General features: G+C 42.7%; 1 protein-coding gene across 1 annotated transcript; it reads right to left on the bottom strand.

Moving 5' to 3' along the window:
• Positions 1-2,681: 2,681 nt before the first annotated feature.
• Positions 2,682-16,340, bottom strand: meis3 (myeloid ecotropic viral integration site 3). Its single transcript, XM_037678062.1, has 13 exons — positions 16,047-16,340; positions 15,697-15,786; positions 12,936-13,075; positions 12,542-12,719; positions 12,418-12,468; positions 12,287-12,337; positions 9,834-9,983; positions 9,630-9,738; positions 7,137-7,282; positions 6,100-6,176; positions 5,288-5,346; positions 5,110-5,196; positions 2,682-3,114 (listed from the first exon to the last, which is right to left on the bottom strand). The coding sequence occupies exons 2-13, from the start codon at positions 15,706-15,708 to the stop codon at positions 2,915-2,917; spliced, it is 1,260 nt and encodes a 419-aa protein (XP_037533990.1). The 5' UTR covers positions 15,709-15,786; positions 16,047-16,340; the 3' UTR covers positions 2,682-2,914.
• Positions 16,341-23,650: the final 7,310 nt, after the last annotated feature.

The following is a 23,650-nucleotide window of genomic DNA, read 5'->3' as shown; positions in this document are numbered from 1 at the left end:
CATTTAAGTTCACATTAAAAATACCAGAAATTATAATTTGCTGATAATTCTAAGAAGAAAATATTAGTTTTGTGGGCTATACAAGTGAATATAGGGGTTATGAGTAGAGTTGCATTCGGGCCCAAAAAATCCGATTGGACCCAGCACCAGCCCGTAGCCATCATTTCCGAACCCCACCCGACACAACGAATTCACATTAATTACAGATCCAAACTGCTTATAGTTATTAACGGTCGGTGGACACACGGACCACGGTAAAGTTAGTTTTACATTGGACATTGGAGCTCCGTGGCTTCAGCTGTGTTTTCCTCTCGTTTGAATTCGACTGACTGAAATCAGACTGCCTGCATCGGATAGAACGAGAGGAACACACCGCTGAAGCCACGGAGCTCCAATGTCTAACATCCAACGTAAAACTAACTTTACCACGGTGACGCATGGCTGATCAAAAGAGGCAGAATATCAGAGCTGAGGGGGTGTTTGTCCTTTCAAGGTCGTCAAAGTGCATTAAAACCCTGTTTCTGCCTGCATTCTGCATTATTCAGACATGGACCCCGCTCTGACATGTCTGCTTTGGGATCTCGCCTGTTTGGGCCGTTGGCCGCGCACGACCGCTGAGTGCAGCAGCTGAATGAACGTCCATTTGGGCGATGGATCGTTGCCTGGCAGTATAGTCCCATCTGAGGCTTAACTGAACTTTATTTTACCTTAAGTCCGGTCAGTTCGCAGTGAAAAGGCTCCATGCAGCTGGTGAAGGTTTGGCAAGCCATTTTGCCATATAATTGGATCACAGCTGATCCGCTGATGCAATCAAAAGCCCAACACCAACCTGGCCCACCCATCCAGCACATTATCATGGCCCAGCCCACCCCGAATTCAGGTCGGGTCAGGCCAGACTTCGGGCCAGGGTTACAAATGACAGCTCTAGTTATGAGCTTCTGTGCTAAGTTAGAAATGAGTTTTTTCTGATGGCTCAGTAAATCTGGTAAGGCTCAGATGTCCCAGCTTTTTACCAGTCTTGAACTCAGCATTATCTTTATGAATCTGGAGGAGTCTCAAAAGTCACGTTCTGCAAGCAGATCCGTGCACACCAGGTGATTTGTGCACGTATTTGACAATTTGCATGCACAGACTATTGGTACTTGTGCTCTTTGAAATGTGTACGTTTGAAAAACTGTTTATGCATTTGTGGATGTTGTGGTATGCTCGTGCATCTACTTATGACACTCATTTATCTCCATACAGAGGGACTCGGCAGATATAGGAGGAAGCCAACATGATGTTGGGTGTTGCTGAAGACTGTACCAGGGTGCTGCTTAATGTGCCAATCAGGCATCCTTTGTGTCTGCAGACCGTTTACAGACAAATCAGTCCAAACTCACCGTTTAGACTAAGTTGTCATCGTACTGGCAACTGCCTGATAACACTACTTGTGACACCACCACTTAATGTTCTCTGGTTCCCGTTCTGCCAGCCTTTTACAAATCAAAGAACACCATCTCACACACGTGGACCAAAATACATCCAAATTATTCATTTTGGGTGCCTTTTCTCTCCTTGAGTCTATTTATTTATACAGTCCACAATTTGATTTTACTGTTTCATCGTTTTTGATGGTTAGGACCACAGTACATGTAGTAAATGTTGGTTATTTCAGCTGTTGGTATCTTTTCTGCCTGGCAGTGATTTTTTTTATTTTTACTGGGGACGCTTCAGCTGTAGCCGTGCTATTTGCCGTTGAAGTAGTTTTGACAACGTTCCACAGAAATCCTCATTTTCTTTCTTTTATAAGTAACCAGAAAGAAAAGACAAGGGTTTGTTTGACAGTTTGACTGTGACGTCAGAAAAAAGATCTAATTTTAAACCTGATACATCATCTAGATCTGAGGAATGAGGGACAAAAATATATACAAGATCACCTGAAACCGAACACACAAACAGAAGACTAGTGACAAGTCTTACAAAAAACATTTTAATACTTTAACTGGGTTTCTCCATATCATCATCATCATCATCACCATCATCAGGAAATATTTCATCAGTCCGAGTAGAGCGGAGGGAGAGCCGAATGTTTAGTCCTTTGGCTGCAGCTCCCCTCACCTGGCTGTGACAACAACGTTCTCGAAATGCTCAGAAAAGTCTGGTAGTATGTGTGTGTGTGTGTGCGTGTGTATGTGTGTGTGTGTATGTGTGTGTGTGTATGTGTGTGTGTAGGAAAGGCGTCTTCTGGAGGTTGGTGAGACGACAGCGAGGCAGAGGAAGTCATTCATGCTGAGGAAGAACACTAACATTTCATCAAAACTCACGTGAAAGCTGCATCTGCCTGGAGTGGCACACATAAATATAAAAATAGAAAACAAAATTTAAAAAGGCTTTAAATAAAATGTGTGAACATGTGTGTGTGTGTGTTTCTGCAGGAAGACGGGGAGCGGTTCACAGGATCAAGTCCCATTCAGTAACATCCGTGTGTGCAGTGAAATAACATTTCTGCTGCTTTGATCCGAACAGTCGTCCTGTGGTTCATCAGGCATGATGGGAAATGTAGTTTAAAGCATGTGTCTCGCCCACAGGACACAGTGGAGACGTTTAAAGAGGAGGAAGCACTTCTACTTAGAGAGAGGTATGGCTTACACCTGTGGGTCCAGACTGAAGCGTGTGAATGCAAATGTTTGTGTGTCTGTGTGTGTGTGTTTGTGTGTAAGTGTGTGTGTGTGTGTGTGTGTGTGTGTAAGTGGATCAGCTACATTGAGGTCAGGGTCCATCGGGGAGGAATGTAAACTTTCAAAGCCATTTGTCTTTAAATAGTGTACTGTATGAGTCATTACACAGCCCTGCGCACATCCACGAGCACACACACACACACAATAAATCTGCCTCACACTCATTCACGCTCACCCTCCTCCCCTCCACACAGCTAGTGGGCGTGTATGTCCAGTCCTTGGGCGAGGAGCGGCTCTGCGGGGTGTGCGTGTGGGGCCGGGTGGAGCAGCATGGCGGGGTGAGGGTGCGGGCCGGGGTACGAGTGGAGGGACGGCCCCGGGTGCGGAGGGTATCCGGGCTGGGACAGCAGAGCGCTGGGATAGTCCCCCTGCAGGGAGGACATTCCCTGGAGACCTGCCGGGGAGACAAACAAGCGGAGAGTGGAATCATTTTGTTGTTTGGCTGCTGTGACGAGTCCAACCCAAACACTGAGTCAGACCTGTAGTTTCAGCTGATTACAGAGACACGGAGACAGCTTGAAATGTTTGACATTACAATATGCCACAGATTTCACATAAAGATGTTCACTTTTTACGTTTAGGATCGTCTTTTGTTAAAAAGAGTTTCAGTCTTCACATGATTATTTGGTGTAATGTCACCAAACATCATGTGCTGGGAACGACTCTCACCTGCTGACACATCAGGTTTCAGCACAATAATTATAAAACCACGTTGTATTTTCTAATTAAACTGTTTGAGTCAAATAATTTATGGAAATTATTTTATGCCCTGTGAATCCTTTTATGCAGAATTTCCACAACAATTGTCGATAAGGTACGATGGAGCGTTAGGGCCACAATAAGATAAATAAATTAATTAAAAGCCATAAAATTACAAGAATAATGTTGAATAAAGTCTTAATATTACGAGAACAAAGTCATCCAAGACTTTTGTTTTGCAGCTCTTGTTTTTTTTTTTCTTTTTTCTACGAGTCGGATCCAGGATGCGACCTGTCAATCAATCCAGTAGGCGTGTCAGCAAATGACCAATCTGAAGCTAAACGAGTCGTAACACGATAACGCAGGTTTACCGCATTTTAACTGTGGTAAAATGAAGAATGTTGAGCATTTTGTTAAGTTAAACTTTGGCATTGGTCTTATAAATAAGGAGTTAGTTAATCTGTTAGCACATCAGCATCAGATTATTATCAGTATCAGGATTTTGAACCTGCTGACAGTAAGGTGGTACGCTCCATCTCTGCAGGTAAGGAGCATTTAGCTTCGGATCGGTCATTTGCTGATACACCTACTGGATTGACTGACAGGTTGCGTTGTGGCTCCGACTCGTGGAAAAAAAAATGTTATAAACGAGAGCTGTTAAAAAAAAAGTCTCATACGACTTTATTCTCGTAATATTATGGCTTTTAATTTTTTTCTTTTCTTAGAGTGACCCTAAAGCTCCGTCGTAATAAGGTGCTCGGTATAAATTTTAGAATCTTTTTAATTAAATATACAGGGAGTTTTTATTTTGCTCTCCTTAAAATTGCAGGTTGCTTCTCTTCAGCTTCACCTGTTTGTAAAATTATTTTAATCTCATATCAAAAGCTGAGCATTTCTTAAATAAAACATCATTTGAGAGCTGGTTGATTTGTTGGCTGAGAGAAAATATTATCACTGACAACTGAAAATAGACTTTTTTAGTTACAGCTGATATTCATAATTTAATCTTTTGTTCCCCTCACTTCACCTCACGTGTACAGTATGTGTTGTGTTTTACTCTTGAGTTAATCTGGGGTGTGTAGCTCCAAGCCCACTGGCTGCCACTGGGAAGCAAAGTTGTAAAAAATAATAATTTTTGTTAAGAAAATAAAAAATAATGTCTTGGAACATTTAAGTCACTGCAATTTGCACAAACGGGAGTAAAAGGTGCACATGTTGGGGACTATTTTCAGCAGCAGAAGCAGTCAGGATGAGATTTATTTATTTATTTGTTTATTTATTTAGAGTAGAACTATAATGTTTGCTTGTAAAATTTTTTAAAAAAAGAATAAATAAATCACCTGCTGTTGAAGCCAAAGGCGGCGTGATAATGTTTTTGCCCACGTCTGTGTATGTGGGCTAATTTGTCTATTGTGTCAGCAAAATATCTCATGAACCAGTGGACAGATTAAATGAACATCTTCAGCTGATGGACTTTTGGAGTCAACTCAGTTCAAGATGGCCACCCAGCCCCTTGCCCTTAGCGAACACAAAACAAGGCTGTAGCTCGGTCGAATTGACGCCGAGTTAAAATTTGATGTGGTAGTAGCTGAGAGTCATCCCTAACAACAGTCTGAGTGCTGACACGTTACATGTGAGAACTGCTCAGAGGTTCTGGCTCAGTGGACCTCCTGCCCTCAGGCTGCTGTACCTGCTGTTCGAAGGCCGAGGTGGGCCTGCCCGTCGAGCCCGTAGCCCCCGAGAGCTGCTCCCTCTGGACTGTAGGGACCCCCCTGACCTGTGAGACCACACGTTTACCAACACCCTCACATACAACCAACCAAAAGGTATTTTTATTTTCTGTGTCTGAACGAGCAGCGATGCCTGACCTGAGCGGTTTGACTGGTCAATCATCGGCTGAACTATTCTCCTCCTGGCGTTGATGAACCTGCACGGGGCGGGCGGGGGCGAGAGACATAAAGAAAGTGTTCAGAGAGCAGCAGAGAGAGAGAGAGAGAGGCAGAAAAGGCCAAGCGTTAATGGAGAAAAAGGCTGAGCGGGAGACTATTAACCTTTTCCCTTTTACAACCACTTAACTCTTTCAGGGGGCCGAGTAAATCAACATTAGGGCAGAGCATGTATCGACGACCCCCCCATAATTGATTGATCTGCATTGATCTGGTGGCGCTGCATGTGCAGCAGTCGCAGATAAAGATATGTAAACTACGGGCGGATCAAATCATCTGTTTAACGTGAAGCGCAGAAACATCATGAACTGTTCCAACAGCAGCACCAAAGGAATAAAAGAATAAAACAGGATGTGGGAGGCACTAAATAATCTGATTATTAGATATTGATTTGCAGTTCTGCTTTATGGAACAACAGATTTTACTGCTGCAGCAGGAGAAAGAGAAAAAGAAAAAGGCTGGCAGGACAGTTTTCTCCTCACCATAAAATATCCTCCAATAAAATCTCCTGAAAAATGATCTTTTTTTTAATTCCCACCGAACGTTCCCGGTAAAAATCATTTTATGAAGGTCGTAAAGTACAGACGGGACGAACGTCCACGGCAGGAGATCACGGCTGCAGCCGAGGCGTTCATTTAAACGTTGATGCTTTACGTTTAGGCCAGACGGTTTGATTGATTATTGATAATTCACAGGCGCTGGAATCAGAGTATTGATTTAAGGAGTGCACTGACCAGTTGTTGACCTGCAGGATGGTCAACCCCGTGTCCTGCGACAGCTGCTTCTTCTGCTCCTCCGACGGGTACGGGTGCTACAAACATGCACAAACAACAAAAGTCAATCAGACGTGGGGGTCGGAGGGGCAGGAATGGGGTGACGTCAACAGTTACATTCTGAAGTAATTTTAAATAAAGCAACTGACGCCATGGCCCAAAATTTAACTAATAATAATAATCTGAAACGATGAAATGCCGACATTTTGAGGATTAAACTGTAGAAGAGTGAAGAGAACCGTGCTGCCTGTCACTTCCTGACATCACTCCTAATAAGACAGGCTGACGTTAACACAGAACTAAAACGGAGTTGACGACGGCTTAAATCCTCTGACTGCCAGAGACAAATGGGTTAAAAAAAAGTCCAAATTGTTTATAATTTGATGTTTAATTACATATGAATTGTAAAGATTGTGGACGAAAAGGGTTTGTCTGCAAAATGTTTGCAAAGTTTTGACAGCTCAGAAGTTACAGCGACACACAAGTTCAACACTTTAAATTTAAAGATCATAAAACTCGCCGTGATTGTGTTAAAAACCAATGTAGATACTAAAATGTAAGTTAATTCCTGTAAAGTTCAGCTTTCTGAATTCTCATTCTCTGCCATTTAAAGCCTGATAAAACCCTCTCGCACATGCACGGGCGCGCACACACTGCAGCGTTTGAACTGCCTCATTTAGCTGCTAATTACAGATCTAACCACCTCACCAACAATTACACACCTCATTTCTAGCACTTCCACAATTTTTCGGCAGCGAGCGTGTTCTCATAATCATCATTTAATCCTCCATCTTTTCGTTTAATTTAATTGACCTCCATTTTACACTCACTTCCCCTCCTCGTCCGCTCTCGTTCTGGACGTTTCGCCCACACTAAATCCTCTTTATGTGCAACTTGAACACAAGCTGTCTTTGTCCGGTTCCATACAGGGTGAGCCTAAATCTTTTTTGTGTGTGTGTAAAAGTTAAAGATTAACTTTGGAGAAAAAAGAAGCTCACTGTGAGGTGCTGGAAGAGCCACGCCCTCATGATGTTTGTGGCCACTTTAGGGAAGATGCCTCTCTTCTTGTTGTTCCTCCTGTCTCTGTCGCACTCGTCCTCCTCTCCTGTGCTGGGGGACGCCACTCCTCCGTCAAGACCGTCGCCTCCAGGGAGACGTGGACACGTTTCATTCAAGTGAACACAGAAATTAACGTTCCCCAGCCTGAATCCAGACAACTGGGTTCATTTATTTCAATGGGTTTCACCAGGGCTGGCCCAAGGCATAAGCGAATTAAGCAGCTGTCTAGGGCCCCGGGGCCACAAGGGGGCCCCCTAAGTGGAATTTAATTTTTTTTTTTTAAGTAATGATTTATATATGATTTTTTTAAATATATTTTACATTCAGCTTTTGCAAATTGTTGCATACATTTATATAGTTTTAAGAACTAATTATTTAACTGTGAATTTTTTAAACCATTTTACGTGGTTTCAAGTAATTGTTTATTTACATTATTTAGGTATTTCCTTGATAATTTATTTTTATTTAATTTAGTCTGTTTTTGCACAGTTTATTTTATGCATCTAAGTTTTATCTGTTGTTTGTTGTTGATCTTGCATTACAAATTATTTTGAACATTACTGTAGCAGTTCTTTGGAACCATAAACCAGACGACACTTTTGCTTCATCAGTCAAATCAAATCAGTTTTTATGTTTATAATACCAAATTACTCAAACAGAAAATATTTAATTTTTAGAAGTAGTCATCGAATGCAGAGAAAATTATATTTTACCAGTTTGTTAATAGTTTTGCCAATGCATTCTGTCATATCCGTCCTTTTAAGGACATTCATGAGGTTGATGTGGCCCAAAATGAATGAGTTTGGCACCCCTGCACTGGATGATATATTCATATAGGATAATATAAGCAGGGCTGTCAGCGATGCAATGAGTTTATGTTAGGTGGGTGAATGATCTGATCATCTGACTGTTGATTGCAGTAATCCACAGTATTAGCAGAAATAGAGGACCCCAGACCACATTTTGCTTAGGGCCACATGGAGGCTTGGACCGGCCCTGGGGTTAACCGTCACAAATAAAGATTCCCTCTCGGTCTTTTTCAGATTTTCTACTCTCATGATCAATTTAAACCTTAAATCTGACAAAGATTTTGTGTTTTTAAGATGAGTTCTTTAACAAATATTACATTAAATAGTTGACTCGTCAGAAAAGTGATGTAACTGATTACTTTGCCAGTGAAAGGCAGGTGATCATGTTTTCGCCTGCGTCTGCTGATGTGCATGCGTTCAGCAAGCTCTCGTGTTTTCAACCACTGGAAAACAATTATTATAAACTTGCAGACAGTATTTTTTTATCAACACCTGATTATATTTTGAACCCAACCAACTTGAACATGGCACACCCAACTGATCCTAGAAAATACCAAAATGGCTCTAACTCAGTAAACTTTACAGATATTGAGCTAAAATTTGGTGTGGTAGTAGCTGACAGTATTTCCAAAAAGACATTCCAAGTGCCACTCATTGCTCAACATCTTTGCTGAAAACTTTTGCATTAACTGTTGGAGTCAATCCTGCTTTAGTTTTAACCTTTGGAGCCAGTTTGATTTAGCTAATCGATGCTAGGCAACAAAAATGGTTAAAACTCAGCCAAAATGACAACTACTGTGGTAGTCGCAGGTTCAACTCCCGGTACCGTCAACATCCAAATGTGGGTGGAAAAGGTGGAACACCCACACCTGCCTCCACCCTCATTCGCCCCACTCTGGGCCCCTGAGCAAGGCACTTAACCCCCACCATCTGCTCCCTAAACAGGTCTCTCTTGAAAATGAGTTCTTGTGGCTCAATGAGACTACCTGGATAAATAAAAGGTAAATGAAAAAAGTAGCTGAGATTCTTTCATAACTTGCTCTGAGCTCAACATCTCACAATATTGTGCCTAACATAACTATTTTTACCTAAATGTATACGTTTCTCATAGGACAGCAATGTAAATTGGGCAATATGCAATCCTTTAAGGAATACACGACGCTTAAATATTCAGAAACTCTTAAAAAATGTAAAACATTATGAAAATTCTTCTGTTTCTTCAACTGAGACTTTAGATGATTTGTTTAATATCAAATATGAGAAGCTAAATGCTAAGAATGTTGTTTTTGGATGAAAATAAGAGAGAAAAGACAAGATTAAATATTTTTGACAGACTTCTCATTACAGCAAAAAGAGTTCAGTCCGGACCTTTTTATGTCGTAGTAATTTGGGTGTAAAACACCGAGCCTCAAGTTGCAACTCTTTTGCTGTTATCGACTGATTTGGTGAATAAGAAACCTTTTTAAAACATCTCTTACAAGCACAAAGGTTAGAAGTTATCACATCAATGAAGCTGTGTAAAACTTTAACAGCTCCTTGTTCCCTTGTTCAAGTCCGCCCTGTGCTGTGCAAGGTTTTCTCTCTCACTAATTTAGACCGGAGCGCATATTCGCATGTCAGTACCTGCGTCGCTGCAGTTGTCGGCTGTGTTGTGTGAAGGCAGCCCACAGGTGCCTGGTGTTCCCAGAGGGGTGGTGGCACATTCATCCGGCTCTCGTAACCACGACACATTCTGGAGGGGAGGAAGGATGGAGGGAGAGATGTGGAGTTACGAGAAACTTCACGAAACAGGATCAGGTTTGTCTTGTTTGACATCCAGAAGCTGACCTGCTCTGAAAGGCTGGTGCAGGATCCTCCAAAGTCCTCCATGTCAGACTTGGAGCCCCCCTCCCGCTCATCCAGGACCAGGTCTGTGGGCATTTTCCCCTTCAGGCAGGTGATGTAACGATTGCAAAAATTATCGCACAGATCGTGAACCTTCAAAAACAAAGTTACACATCTTAACTAACTTATACCACCTCTATTCTCAAAAATTTAATAGCAGTTCATCTTCTTTCGGCTTTCCCCTCTTCAGGTGTCTTCACAGCGAGTCATCCTCCTCCATCTCACTCTGTCCTCTGCATCCTCTGTCCTCACTCCAACTACCTCCATGTCCTCCCTAACTGCATCCATATATCTCCTCTTTGCACTGGCAGTTGCATTTCTAACATCCTTCTACCAATATACCCACGGTCCCTCCTCTGGACATGTCCAATCCATCTCAGTCTGGCCTCCCTAACTTTATCTCCCAGTTGTTCAACCTGTGCTGTACATCTGAAGATCTCATTCCTAATCTTATCCATCCTTGTCACTCCTAAGGAGAACCTCAACATCTTTTCTACTTCCAGTTCTTTCTCCTGTCTTTTTGTCAATGTCTCTGTCTCTAGACCATACAATATAGCTGGTCTCACCACTGTCTTGTAAACTTTTCCTTTGATCTTTGTTGACACCCTTTTGTCACAAATCACTCCTGAAACTTTTCTCCATCCACTCCATCCTGCCTGGACTCTCTTCTTCACCTCTTTACCACACTCCCCATTTTCCTGGACAGTGGACCCCAAGTACTTGAAGTCCTGCACCTTTGTGACCTCTGCTCCTTGTAGCCTCACTGTTCCACCAGCCTCATTCACACACATGTTCTCTGCCTTACTACGGCTGGCTTTCAATCCTCTTCTTTCAAGTTCATACCTCCACCTCTCTAAGTTCTCTTCCACCTGTTCCTTGTTCTCACCACAGATCACAATGTCATCTGCAAACATCATCGTCCATGGGGATTACTGCCTGACCTCATTTGTTAGTTATCCATCACCAGAGCAAACAAGAAGGGGCTCAGAGCTGATCCTTGATGCACTCCCACCTCCACCTTGAAGCTATCTGTCACTCCTACAGCACATCTCACCACTGTCCTGCTGTCCTCATACATGTCCTGTACCAGTCTAACATACTTTTCTGCCACTCCAGATTTCCTCATGCAATACCACACCTCCTCCCTTCACTCTGTCATATGCTTGTTCTAAATCCACAAAGACACAATGGAGTTCTTTCTGACCCTCTCTGTACTTCTCCATCATCATCCTCAAAGCAAAGATGGCATCTGTGGTGCTCTTTCTTGGCATGAAACCATACTGCTGCTCACAGATAGACACCTCTCGTCTAAGTCGTTTCCCCAACTCTCTCCCAGATCTTCATCGTGTGGCTCATCAACTTAATTCCCATGTAGTTGCTATAAATCTGTACATCACCCTTGTTCTTAAAACTGAGCACCAGCACACTTCTTCTCCATTCCTCAGGCGTTTTCTCACCCTCATATATAGGGTGAGAAAACGCCCAATACATAAACATTGAATATTTAGGTAAAAAACATCACTGTCATTTTTCTAAGATATCTCCAAACCTCCACTGGTATGTCATCATGTCCTGCTGCCTTCCCATTCTTCATTATTTTCAGAGCATTCCGGACTTCATCTTCACTAATCTTTCCCACTTCCTGGTCCACAGTTTCTATGACCTCTTCTCTTCTTTATCTTTCATTCTCTTCATTCATTAACTGCTCAAAGTACTCCTTCCATTTTCCCATCACACTCTCCTCACTTGTTAGAACATTACATTCCTATCATTAACAAGTCTAACCTGCTGCACATCCTTTCCTGCCTGATCCCTCTGTCTCACCAATCAGTACAAGTCCTTCTCACCCTTCAGTGTCTTGCCAGGGACACTTCAACATGTGACTGCTTTTGGAATCGAGCCCTCAACTCTTGCACTTGAGGACGACAGCTCTAACCACTCAGCTGCCCCCATTTATTAAGTTTTACTGTATTAAGGTTTACCATATTGCTGCCTTGGGTCAAAATGACCCACAAGCTCTCAGTCATGAATTATTTTACTCAGTCATGAATTATTTTAACCCATGGGCAGCAGGAGGATTTCACAAAAACATTTGCATGACTGCTAAAAATTTTGGGGATCTTGGAGCTTGTTTAAGATGGAAATAATTGCGTTGTTTTCAAGTTAGTGTTGCTGGGTGATTCCAAACTGAGAGGGTTCATAGAGCTATTTACAACAGGTAAGATTTTAGAAGAGATGTGTAAAAACTAACAAAATGACAGGCGATTCTTTATATTTTCAAAGATCCTGATCTGTTTTATTACCCCTAAAACTAAAAATAGAAACATTTCTTCAAAGTGACTCATCAAAAGTTTAAAAAGAAGTGACAAGTGGCAACATGCTGGGATCTCACCAACCTTCTCCAACTCCAGTAAATGAAAACGAAGAACCTGTATGGCCTGGATCATCTAATGGAGAGGAGAGGAATAATTAAACATGTTTCCCACAATGCAATGTGTGAAAGGTAAAACTGTTTGGTGCGTCTTACCAAGTTATCCAGCTCAGGGTTGGAGGAAAAAATGGGTTTCTCTGAGCGAATCTGCAACACAAAATCCACCTGTTAGAAAACGTCCAAACCTTCGTGCTGATTGGTCCTTACGCTTCTCGCCCACCTGCTTTGCGAAAGCGGCGATGTCATCGTTGAAGGACTCTGAGGAGCAGACGTCGCTGTGATTGGCCATGCCGGGGAGGTGGGAGGGGACGGACAGGGAGGAGGAGGGGTCTCGAGGGGAGCAGGTGGCCAGCTCGCACTTCTCAAACACTAAGGCCAGCAGTGGGAAGAGTGGGTGACTGCACACAAACATACACATAAACAGTTAACATACTGAACATAAACCCAGTAACAGTTGGTATAGGCACACCTGACAGGCTGACAGGAAGTGACACGGACAACGTGTCTTTACGAAGCTGTAAACACGCCTCCGGTGTCCACTTCCAGCTCAAACACTGAAAATAACCCCTGGACGTGCCGTTTGCTTTACACAAAACATCGGTCGGCCCACGTACCCGTAGATCTGGTCTTTGTGGTGTTTGAGGGAGTCGGGGATGGCAGGGCCGTACTGCGGGGGGGGGAGCGCCCTGACGTCGTCCCCGTACCCCCCCACCAACATGCCCTCCGACCCTGAGTACTGCACCAGCTCTTCATACTGAAACGCAATTAGGTGGAGAGACAGAAAACATGAGACACGTTGGACATCTGCGACTGTCTGACATCAAACCTTACAGTGATTTTATTAGAGGCGGTTGAGGGGGGGGGGGGGGGGCTCACAGTGACCTGATGGGGATTTATAATTTAGCAATTTGTGTGTCCGTGCTGCTGGTTGATCAAAAATGAGCTATCGTTTCTGCTTTTTTAGCCCCTCTAGATATACAGTATATATATTTGTTTTAACTGAATGAAGCACTTTTCTCACGTTAAAGTGTAACAAAACGTTTAAGCAGCTGCAGCAGCAGCAGCAGCAGCAGCGTGTGCACGAGCAGCCTGTGTTTGATGCTCTGAGGGAAACTGAGAGGAAAGAGGCGAGATCTGTGGAAGAAGAAAGGAGCCTGGAGCTGCAAACTCCGTCTCCTCCCTCCTAAACTCAGACTAGACAGGAGCCATGCTGAGACAGCCTGCTCACACACACACACACAATATTAATCAGACACACATATGTGCACAAATGTCACACACGTCTCACACAAACACTTGTTTTTAACAGAAAATACGTTCCAGTTTGTGTGTTTTGGGGCAAATTTAAACTCAGTGTGTGAGGTCTGTTTCTGCTGGACCAAAGAAAACCTCAGGACCTGGTCCCTGAGGGTCAAGAGGATCACAAACAAGCAGCTCCTGCAGCTCCTTTCACTCCATGGAAGGTACGATGCGTTCAGGCTCCAACAAGCTGCAGGAGTGAGGATTTACTGAGCTGTAACTCAGAGACACTTGGCTCTTTACGTTGGTCAAATTAAAACTGATTTGAGTCGATTTCAAACACCTTTACAATGTGTCCAGTTTGTGTTATTTGGTGTTTCTGCAGACGGCCTTCTTCTCTCGACTCTATAAAATAAGACAAACTATTTTTCTTTTTGATTTTATTTTAAATCTTCTGTTCCCTGTGTGTTCACAGGTTTGCTGAAGGTCTGAGGACCCCACTTTGGAAGCTGCTGTCCTATACATGCCTGATCAAATTGTTGTGTTTGAGTCCCATATGGACCCACAGCACCTGCTGAGGCCCGGTCCCAGGACACCTTCTAGTTTTTATGGGGGCCCGGCCCGGCTATTAAAACGATCACAGCTATCAGATGGCACGTCTCGTTTTACGTACGGCCCCTGATCCAGTTTCTGTGCGTCAAAGTGGATCAAAGCGCACGAGTTCAAATGCAGATATTCTAAAAAATTTCCCCCATCTTTGTTTTAAAGTCAAGAATCTGAGAAACGGGCTTCAGATGGTAGAAAGGAATGAGTTTAAACTTTGTTCATTCGAGCGGAAAGGTGTCAGCAGCAGAAATCTGTTTGATCAGGCTGCAGTGTGACGCAGGAGTCTGGTCCTGGGTCCTGGGTCCTGGATCTGGGTCAAAAATAAAATAAACAGTTTTGAGTCTTGCTGCTTTGTTTTATGTCTAAAAGAGCAGACAGAACAAGGTTTGCTAACAATCGGAATTATGTTTTCTATCCATCCATTTTCTGCTGCCCGGGCCACGAGGAGCAGGTGTCCACTGAGGAGTGGGGGACACCCTGGACACGTCTCCAGTCCCCACAGGACAACCTGCTTCCCCTGTGAGACCACAGCTCTGGTCTGCACCCAAATTATGTTGTGTTACAAACAAAAAAATATATATGAGGTTAATTTTATGCAGTGAATGTGTTGAAATGTGCAGCTTTTTTTTTATTTATCCTAAAATTCACAACTTTTGCAACAAATAAGAAGAAAACAATAAAGAAACCTGAAATAGATGCATTATATGTTGGTACCAAACAATCTTATTGTTTTCTAATTGAAAACATGTTTAATGAAACTGCTTCATTGTTGATGAATGAACAGACCTGGACTCTTCAGATTTAAAATAATCTGCGCAGATTATTATTTTTTTTAATCACATCTTTCGGGCCCTTAAATCACCAGATCTTTGGATTTTGGATCAGTTGTGCGTTTCCACGGCAGGAACGGTGTTGGGTTCATCTGAAATTAAATCCACTCATGTTGCTCTAAAAGTTGCACCAAAAATGATCACATCAACTCTTCGTTCAGATTATTGTGTGGAACATTATCGGTGTGGACAGCTGTGTTTTTTGTCTCTACATCACTGCTCTCTTAAGTTCAGTCTGCCTGCTGCCCATCAGCCTCTTCCTCCTCCTCCTCCTCTTCACCACCAAGCCTCTGAATCACTGTAGCAAAAACACTGACCTACTTATGAGGTGAAGAGCTGCATCCCCTCTTCCTCTCAACTCTAACCCTTAACTTCCATCAACCCTTGACTCCCAGTCTGTTATTTCAAGGAGGACTCATTTTGCACGTCACCCATAATGTCAACTTGAAGGAAGGGGAGATTTAAAAGTTGCCTTCGTTATAAAACTTCAACATTTACAAACAAAATTCAAAACATGAAGATTAATTAACCCCTTGTGTTGTCCTCCCCTGAACATGAAGTCCATCCCAGTATACTGGTCTTACTGGGCCTTGTGTATGTGTGGCAGCTGGCTCTCACTCCTCTCATGTTTGACTCATCACAGCCCTGTCAGAGGCAGGTTGATGTGGATTAAATCAGTCAGAGTGATCAGCAGACCTACCCTCTTCTCCATGCGCCTCGACAGCCAGATCTACGCCGGAGAAGACGACGCGCCGCTCGGATCCAGTCCTCCGCTGCCTCCCGCCGCCTCCTGGGGATGAAAGTGGACTCGTTTGGTTCTCTTTTGTTTTTCTAACACGCATCAGTGATTAAGTTGTGAGGAGACAGAAAGAGCCGGCGCAGGAGGCAACAACAACAACACGGACAGCGGAGGGAGCTGCTGCCGTGTCTCGCTCCCTGCGCGCGCGCCGCGTTGTGATGCTCCGACCTAAAGATGGACCGGATGGATCCTGTGCTCTGTCTAACAACACTCTGCAACAAACGCTGCTGAGAAAGAGGAAGACGTCCCACCGACAAGATCCAGTCCTGGTGGGCTGGGAGGAGGGCGCAGCGGCTTCCTGCGGCGCCTCTCGCTCCGGGTAGGGGCGTCGGGGATGCTCGGTGCTGTGGACGGAAGATCCCCCCCACCCTCTTCTTCTTCTTCTTCTTCTTCTTCTTCTCCCTTTTTGGCTCTTTGCGCTCGCTGTCCGCGCACGCGGCGACAGGCTGGAAAATGTCACGGCCCGGGATGAGCGATGGTGTTTTCAGCCTCCGGAGGGGAGGAGGAGGAAGGTGATGATGATGAGGAGGAGGAGGAGTGACTCCGGTGGTGGTGGTTAGGCGGGTTGCGGAGAGGTTTCTGGGGGTCAAAACGCGACGGGATCTACCCCCGCACCCCACTCCGCCGCCTACACCCCACCCATCACTCCCTCCCTCCCATTCTGCCTCCTCCTCTTCCTCCTCCTTCTCCTCCTCCTCCTTCTACTTATCACACACAAAACACAAGAGATCACTGCTCAATTGTTTTTCTTTCTTTTACACCCCCCGCAGCTGGGAGATGTGTTTGGAGAGGGTCCAAAAAGAAGCCTATATAAAAACATGTATTTTTAATGGTTTCGGTGTTTATAGTTCTACACCATTAAAACGTCACCAGTCGGTTGATTTGGAGCTTATTGGGCTTTAATGAGCTCATCTTGGGCTCATAAATAAGTTTGGAGCGTGCTCTCAGACTGGTGCGTGCTGTCCAGTAAAGGTCAGCCTTTTGCCTCAGACCCCCCCCCCCCCCCCCCACCCAGCCTTTGGTCTCCTCCTTGTTGATTGGGAATAAAAGGAGAGACAACAAAGAAAGTTTCATTTGAACCAAAGAGTTTGGAAATAAAAGTCTTTCTCGTGTTAGTGCGAACTCCCGGGCTTGTGTTGTAAATGACACCTCAGTAACATCATAATTATCCAGAGCGCGCTCAGTGGGAAAGCCCCCCCACCACCATCACCACCCCCATGTGAGGGGCCAACAGGCGGCCCCACTTCAATCAGGGCCCGGGCCACGGCTCTCAGTGGGCGGCGTGCTGCTCCGGAGGGGCCGCCTGCATGGGCCCCGCTCCGGCCCCGCAGCCAGGGGTCCTCACTCTCTGCTGGCTGCGGGTTTGCCGTGACGCTGCGTGGAAAAGTCTCCAACAGGTTGAATGAAAGGGATTAACACTGAAGCGTGCAACATCTGTAGGCAGCTGGATCCTCATTGACCTGTAGATTCAACAGATGCTGTTCTTGTCCGTGATTGATTTTATTGAGATGAATTGGATCATAAATCTTCAGACTTCACATTTATCTACAGCAATAATCCAAACACTGATTAACAACACCTGAAGGATCCTTCATGTTCATCACATCCAACTGAAGGGTGAGCTACATATATATATATATATATATATATATATATATATATATATATATATATGACTGGTTTTATAAAACATCTGTGAAATTTCAAGACCACACTGATTTATCATTTGTAATATTCACATTTCTAATAACCATTTGTAAGCTGCAAGTCCTTAGCTGTTCTTCTAAGCAGTAATATACTTTTTAAAAGATAAATCTTTAATGAGTATTTACTGTAATTAAAGAGGTGCATTTGCTGTGAAAACACTTTTAACATTGAACTGATAAAGCGTCCCGCGTGGGGAGCGAAACATATTCAGCTTAAGAATATAAAAATCCAGATGTTTTGTTTTTAATCTGGGTTTTGTTTTCTGATTAGCCATGACCTGGATGACTGAGAATCTTCACCAGCACTATATTAACATAAACATGCACTTGGAATTTACAGATTCATGCTTATTTTAATTAAATTTATCGACACTTATACATGCATATATATATATGTATATATATATATATATATATATATATATATATATATATACATATATATGTATACACTGTATGTGTATGTTTACATATGCACCACCAACTCCCTGTGCAAATGACAACGTTTAATACTTGTAATACTTCATTTATTGTTTATGTATATAGGGTCAACTGTCCAGTATTCAAGTATTTGTGAACAGAAATCTGAGATAACTAACAGAAATAAACCAATAAAACCACTGGAGGTGAACTGAACAATGCTAACGTTAACATCAACAGTCTTGATCTCTAACCTTGTTGTGCTCCAGTTCCTGATGATTGAAGTCCAAGTTGTTTTAAGATCTACTTGGATTCTTGTGGGTTAACTGGTTTCTCATTGTATTTCTGACTGGATGCTCAAACATTGTTAATAACTACACCTTTTGGAGTTCCCCTTCGAAACATTTTCCAGAGAAACAACTCCTCTCATAAAGATAACAGCGATCCCACCAATGGAGCATCGTTCCGTTTTAGCATTACAAACTTTTCATCTCAAGCATTTTTGAAATGTCATTGTTTATCACAATCAATATTCATATTTATACATACAATATAAATGTACAATTCATGTACATTTCAATTCATATTTGTACAATCATGAAACTTTGTTTGAGTTACATTTTTGATTAAGTACATTTTCTTCAGTTTTGTTAAATGAAGTAAATGTTTTAAGAAGTTTTTTAAACATTTTTCTGTCCTCTTCATTTTCCTGCTTTTACCCTAAATAATAATAATAATAAAAACCCTCTTGAGTTGCATCAATAATGGACTGTACTTATATAGCACCTTTCTATCTTATCAAGATACTCAAAGCTCTTTACAACACAATCTGTGTCCTCTTTTTCCCATTCATACAGCACTCTACTATATTTATTACAAAGAATAATCAGAGCTTTATCACATTCATACACCAATGGGACACACATCGGAGGCAATGAGGGGTTCAGTGTCTTGCCCAGGGACACTTAGGCATGTGACTGCTGGTGGAATCAAACCCCCAATTCTTGCATTGGAGGACAACTCTACCTACTCAGCCACAGCTGCCCAACAATAATAACCAGTCTAAGGTTGCACTGTCATCTGGGTGTACCACCACCATGATGATCTGGACCTTTCATGCCTCCTGCTGCAGTCCTTGGTATCCTTTCTGATGACATCAGGACTTCTTTCATCCTGGTTCCTCATTGAGTTACGAGTATTCACTGGGAATACTCCACCATCTTCGTTCCACGGTGCCAACTGGTGGCCACTACCTTCATTCTGGCACCTGCTTGGATCGCTAACTACCGGTGTGCTTTGCTGACAGGACCTTTGTTTGGCTTCGCTTTGGATCAAGTGTTTCCACTTTGGATCTGGATCATTGTTTTTTCCCTCAGTGCTACTAAATATGGCACATGACTTTGGCTGGTTGGAACTTCTCCGAAGACTAAGCGTTCTCTTGGGAACATAATTCCTCTTTCTTCATTGACCTAGGAGGTGTCATCGGACACCTCTTAACTTGGTTCTTCAAGACTTCAATGGTTACCAAGCTGTCAAGGCTGACCCCATCCAAGTTTATTCTAATGACTCATGGATTTGATTTGTAGTGACTCCATGGCCATCTGGATTGGCATCGACTCCCAAGTGGGGGAATATGTAGCATAAAGATGTGCTCCCCTGGCTGTGACCTCTGACCCTTGGGTTGTCTTCATGACCCACCATGAGCTGTTTTCTTCAGAGTTACTTTTGACTTCAATAATGTCTGATGTTTCCACACAGTCACATCCTTGGTCTGAGTCAGCTACAGTCTGACTAGTGTTTACTCTTTTCTTTTATGCTTTTAAGAAAGAAAAAAATAATTAATGAAGTTTGTTTTATTTAATTAGAACAAGTGTGAACATGATTAATGTGATTATTGTTTGAAATCATTATAATGAAATCATGCGAAATATTATAACGTGTTTAACAAACTTCTCCGTTCTGTTTTTCATAAAGTAACTTCCTTGAGAGACGCATGTTGTGAGTGTTTTTGAGCTGGAAGCTGTTTACTTCAGAGGGGAGTCATGACATGATGTTCCAGAGTTCATCAAAACACTTCTGAGAGCTGATGGTACACTTGAAGTTTCTTTGGGACTTTTGCAGTTGGTTTAGGTCCTCATCCTGATGTGTTCGTCTGATGTCCGTCTTCGTTTACGTTCCTGAGCAAAAAAACATGTTTGCTCAGTTACAAGTTTTGTTAGAAGCAAAACATGTTTCCAGTAACTACCGAAGATGAAGCGTTGCTTTTCTCACTGCAAGACTCACGTTGTCGGCTTGAAGTGTAAGCCGGCTGAAGGTTGTCGATCACCCGCACACCTTCTCCTCAGCGGTCATCTTCACCGACCCCTGAAGCTGTTTCAGTGACTTTCAGCTACGTTGGGCAGTGCCTGGCTAGCCCAGTCCTCTCCTGGTGGTGTATCCTGGTCTGGTCCACCAGCAAAACCCAAGAAAGATGAGTGAACCTAGCCCTCATCAAACTGACCTGGTAAGGAGCAGAACCTGGTGACATGAGCACAACTCTGGATCTGCTTACGCTGATGCAACTTTATAAGTCATTTCCTGGCTTGCAGTGATAATAAATTACTTGAATCTGGTCACGTTAAATAATTTCTCGCAACTAAAATCCAAAATACATCATTAAATAGTTAAACGTGGACAAAATTTGTGAGCGTATAAAAACAAAACATGAATAAATTCCTGTTCAAATAATTAATTTTTCCCCATAGATAAGAGAATTTATCCTTGACTGATTATTGTTTAGATTGTTCATTATTGTTTCACTACTTTTCAAACAAGTTATTCGCCAAATTATTATCGTTTATCATTTTTGTTGTTCAATTTATTTATTAGTGATGATTTTTAGTTTGATGAATTTGTGATAAAACTTCAAAGACAAATTTGGTCTCCTTCTTTGGATGAATATTAATTTGTTCTGTTGTTCTGGTGTAGAGCTCCGTGTCATTAACGGATTCTACTTCAGTGATTGAGTCCTAAAGGATGAATACATTAATTAAGTTGTTGTTGGTCAATAAACGGACCGGCTGGTGCCCCGCTTTAACGACTGCAAAACAATAAGTGTAGTAAAGTGAGGAGCAAGTGTCCCCCCTTTTCATATATATATATATATATATATATATATATATATATATATATATATATATAAATATTTATAAACGGTTATTATTATATTATTATATATTAACCCATTTGAATAGACTTTTTTAAACCTGTTCTGTAGGCTGCTCATGCTCAAAAGTTTTTCTTCTGCAGGCGTCACCACAGCGTGCAAGCTCACATGATAGACTATGAACTTGTTTCATGCCACGTGTCCTTCCTGACACAATCTGGACTCAAACCTGCAGCCTCAGGAGTATTAGTTAATGGCCACTGAGCTACCTTGCCCAAATGTTAGATCCTGTACTATGAGCACAGACTGTGTCACATCTTTGTTAAAAGCTTTGGCATGCAAGACAATATGCATTATTTTAACTAATTCTTTGATTTGAATCAATCTTTGCAAACTAGAAAATGTTTGGTCATTTAACTTTAGGAGTATTTTATTAGACCCCGGTAATACAACACACAAAAAAAGAAAAAGAAACAGAAAGGTTGTCATCATTGTCCAAACCTCTCAAAACAATTCTAACTTTTGTCTTAGTGAAGCAGATTTTGTGTAATTTTCCTGCAGCAGGTTGAGTTATTTTATACAAGACCAGTATGATTTGGCTTCTTCTGCGTGGGGTGGACCCACAGGAAGAGCAAACCTGTGGGCTGAGCCCGAATGAGCTGCAAGGGTAAGGTTAAAGTGGGACCACTGCCCCTGACTGCAAAGCAGATCATTCAGGCACACAAACTCCTCCATATAATGAAAGAGTTGTTATAAGTTTTTTTTTTCTTGCAGGGGTCCTCTAAAACAGTTTATTGAAGGTAGGAGTTGAAATGACTGGTGACGGGGGTGTGAAGGGTCCTTGGTGAAGCAGATTTTATTTGTACAGCATGAGTACAAAGTTCTGTGAGATGCATTTGAGGGGTCCCGATAAGTTTAGCTGCCTGTTTGATGATTCTGGTGAGTTTTCACTTGTTCTTTTCTGTACAGACGTTATACCATGACGAGACGTTGAATGTAAGGACAGGCTCGATCAGTGGCCTGTACACTGCGGTTTAAATGTCCTGTTTGATCTTGAAACCTTTAGTCTTCTCAGGAGAAACATATTTGCTTCATATTTGCTTTGAAGATGTTGATGGACAAGAACAGAGAGGGTCAGAAAGAACTCCATTGTGTCTTTGTGGATTTACATATGGCAGGGTGTCGAGGGAGGAGGTGTGGTGTTGTTTGAGGAAATCTGGAGTGGCAGAGAAGTATGTTAGACTGGTACAGGACATGTATGAGGACAGCAGGACAGTGGTGAGATGTCCTGTAGGAGTGACAGATAGCTTCAAGGTGGAGGTGGGAATGCATCAAGGATCTGCTCTGAGCCCCTTTTGGTTTGCTTTGGTGATGGACCGACTAACAGATGAGGTCAGGCAGGACTCTCCATGGACTATAATGTTTGCATATGATGTTGTGATCTGTGGTGAGAACAGGGAACAAGTGGAAGAGAACTTGGAGAGGTGGAGTTATTCACTTGAAAGAAGAGGATGGATGCAGTCAAGAGAGGACATGGAGGTAGTTGGAGTGAGGACAGAGGATGCAGTGGACAGAGTGAGATGGAGGAAGATGACTTGCTGTGGTGATCCCTGAAGAAGGGAACAGCCAAAAGAAAAGAACAGCAAATGAATGAAAAATGTCTGATGTCACGGACAAAAACTGATTCATAAACATTCACGTGTAGATTTCATCAAATTTAATTCAAAGCTTTGGAGAACAGCCAGACCCAGAGAGAGTCACTACATTACAAGTACAGAACCTGTTGCCTTGTTCTGTCTGCGGTTCTGACCCGTTCAGACATCCTGAAATGAAAAGTTTAGTTTTATAGAAACTCAACAGGGGCCTGCCCCTCCCCTTGCCTTGTATTAGTGTTTTTCAGAAATGAACACAGGCAGGTCTCAGAAAGGAAAATATTTTCAAGGTTTCTTCAAGTTCAAGTAGGTTTTATTGTCATTCGCATCACATGTGGTACATGAAGTGGAATGAAATTATGTACACAGGGTCCCAGTTACATCCAACAACAGCAAAAATATAAATGTAATGTAAAAGGGAACAGTAAATAAGGATCTAAAATATAAACTAAGATATACACTAAGCACTAATAGTGCAAAACAATACGCCGAACAACAGCAGCACAAACATGAGTCTGTGTGAGTAGATGAGTACGAATGAACACAGTAGCATGAAATAATCAGCAGCACAAGATCAGCAGCATGTATAATCAGCAGCACATATCACCAATCAAAATGGCATTACTGTGATTATCCTGGTTAGAGACTCATGAGTCTAACAGCCTCAGGGTAGAAGCTGTTCCTCAGTCTAGTGGTTCTACACTTAATGTTCCTTAACCTCCTGCCTGAGGGGAGCGGGGCAAAAAGTGTGTGTGCTGGGTGAGTGGGGTCCTTCATGATGCAGATGGCTCTCTTCCTGCATCTAGAGGTGTAAATGTCTGTGATGGTGGGGAGGCTGACTCCAACATCTTCTGTGCAGCCTTCACCACTCTCTGCAAAGCTTTTCTTTCTGCAGCTGTGCAGCCTCCATGCCACATGTTGATGCTGGAGCA

Source organism: Nematolebias whitei, chromosome 6 (assembly GCF_014905685.2).
Source record: "Nematolebias whitei isolate Nwh7 chromosome 6, NemWhi1, whole genome shotgun sequence".
Lineage (NCBI taxonomy): Eukaryota > Metazoa > Chordata > Actinopteri > Cyprinodontiformes > Rivulidae > Nematolebias > Nematolebias whitei.
The sequence above is the reverse complement of the archived record's forward strand: the minus strand, read 5'-3'. Positions and strand labels throughout refer to the sequence as shown.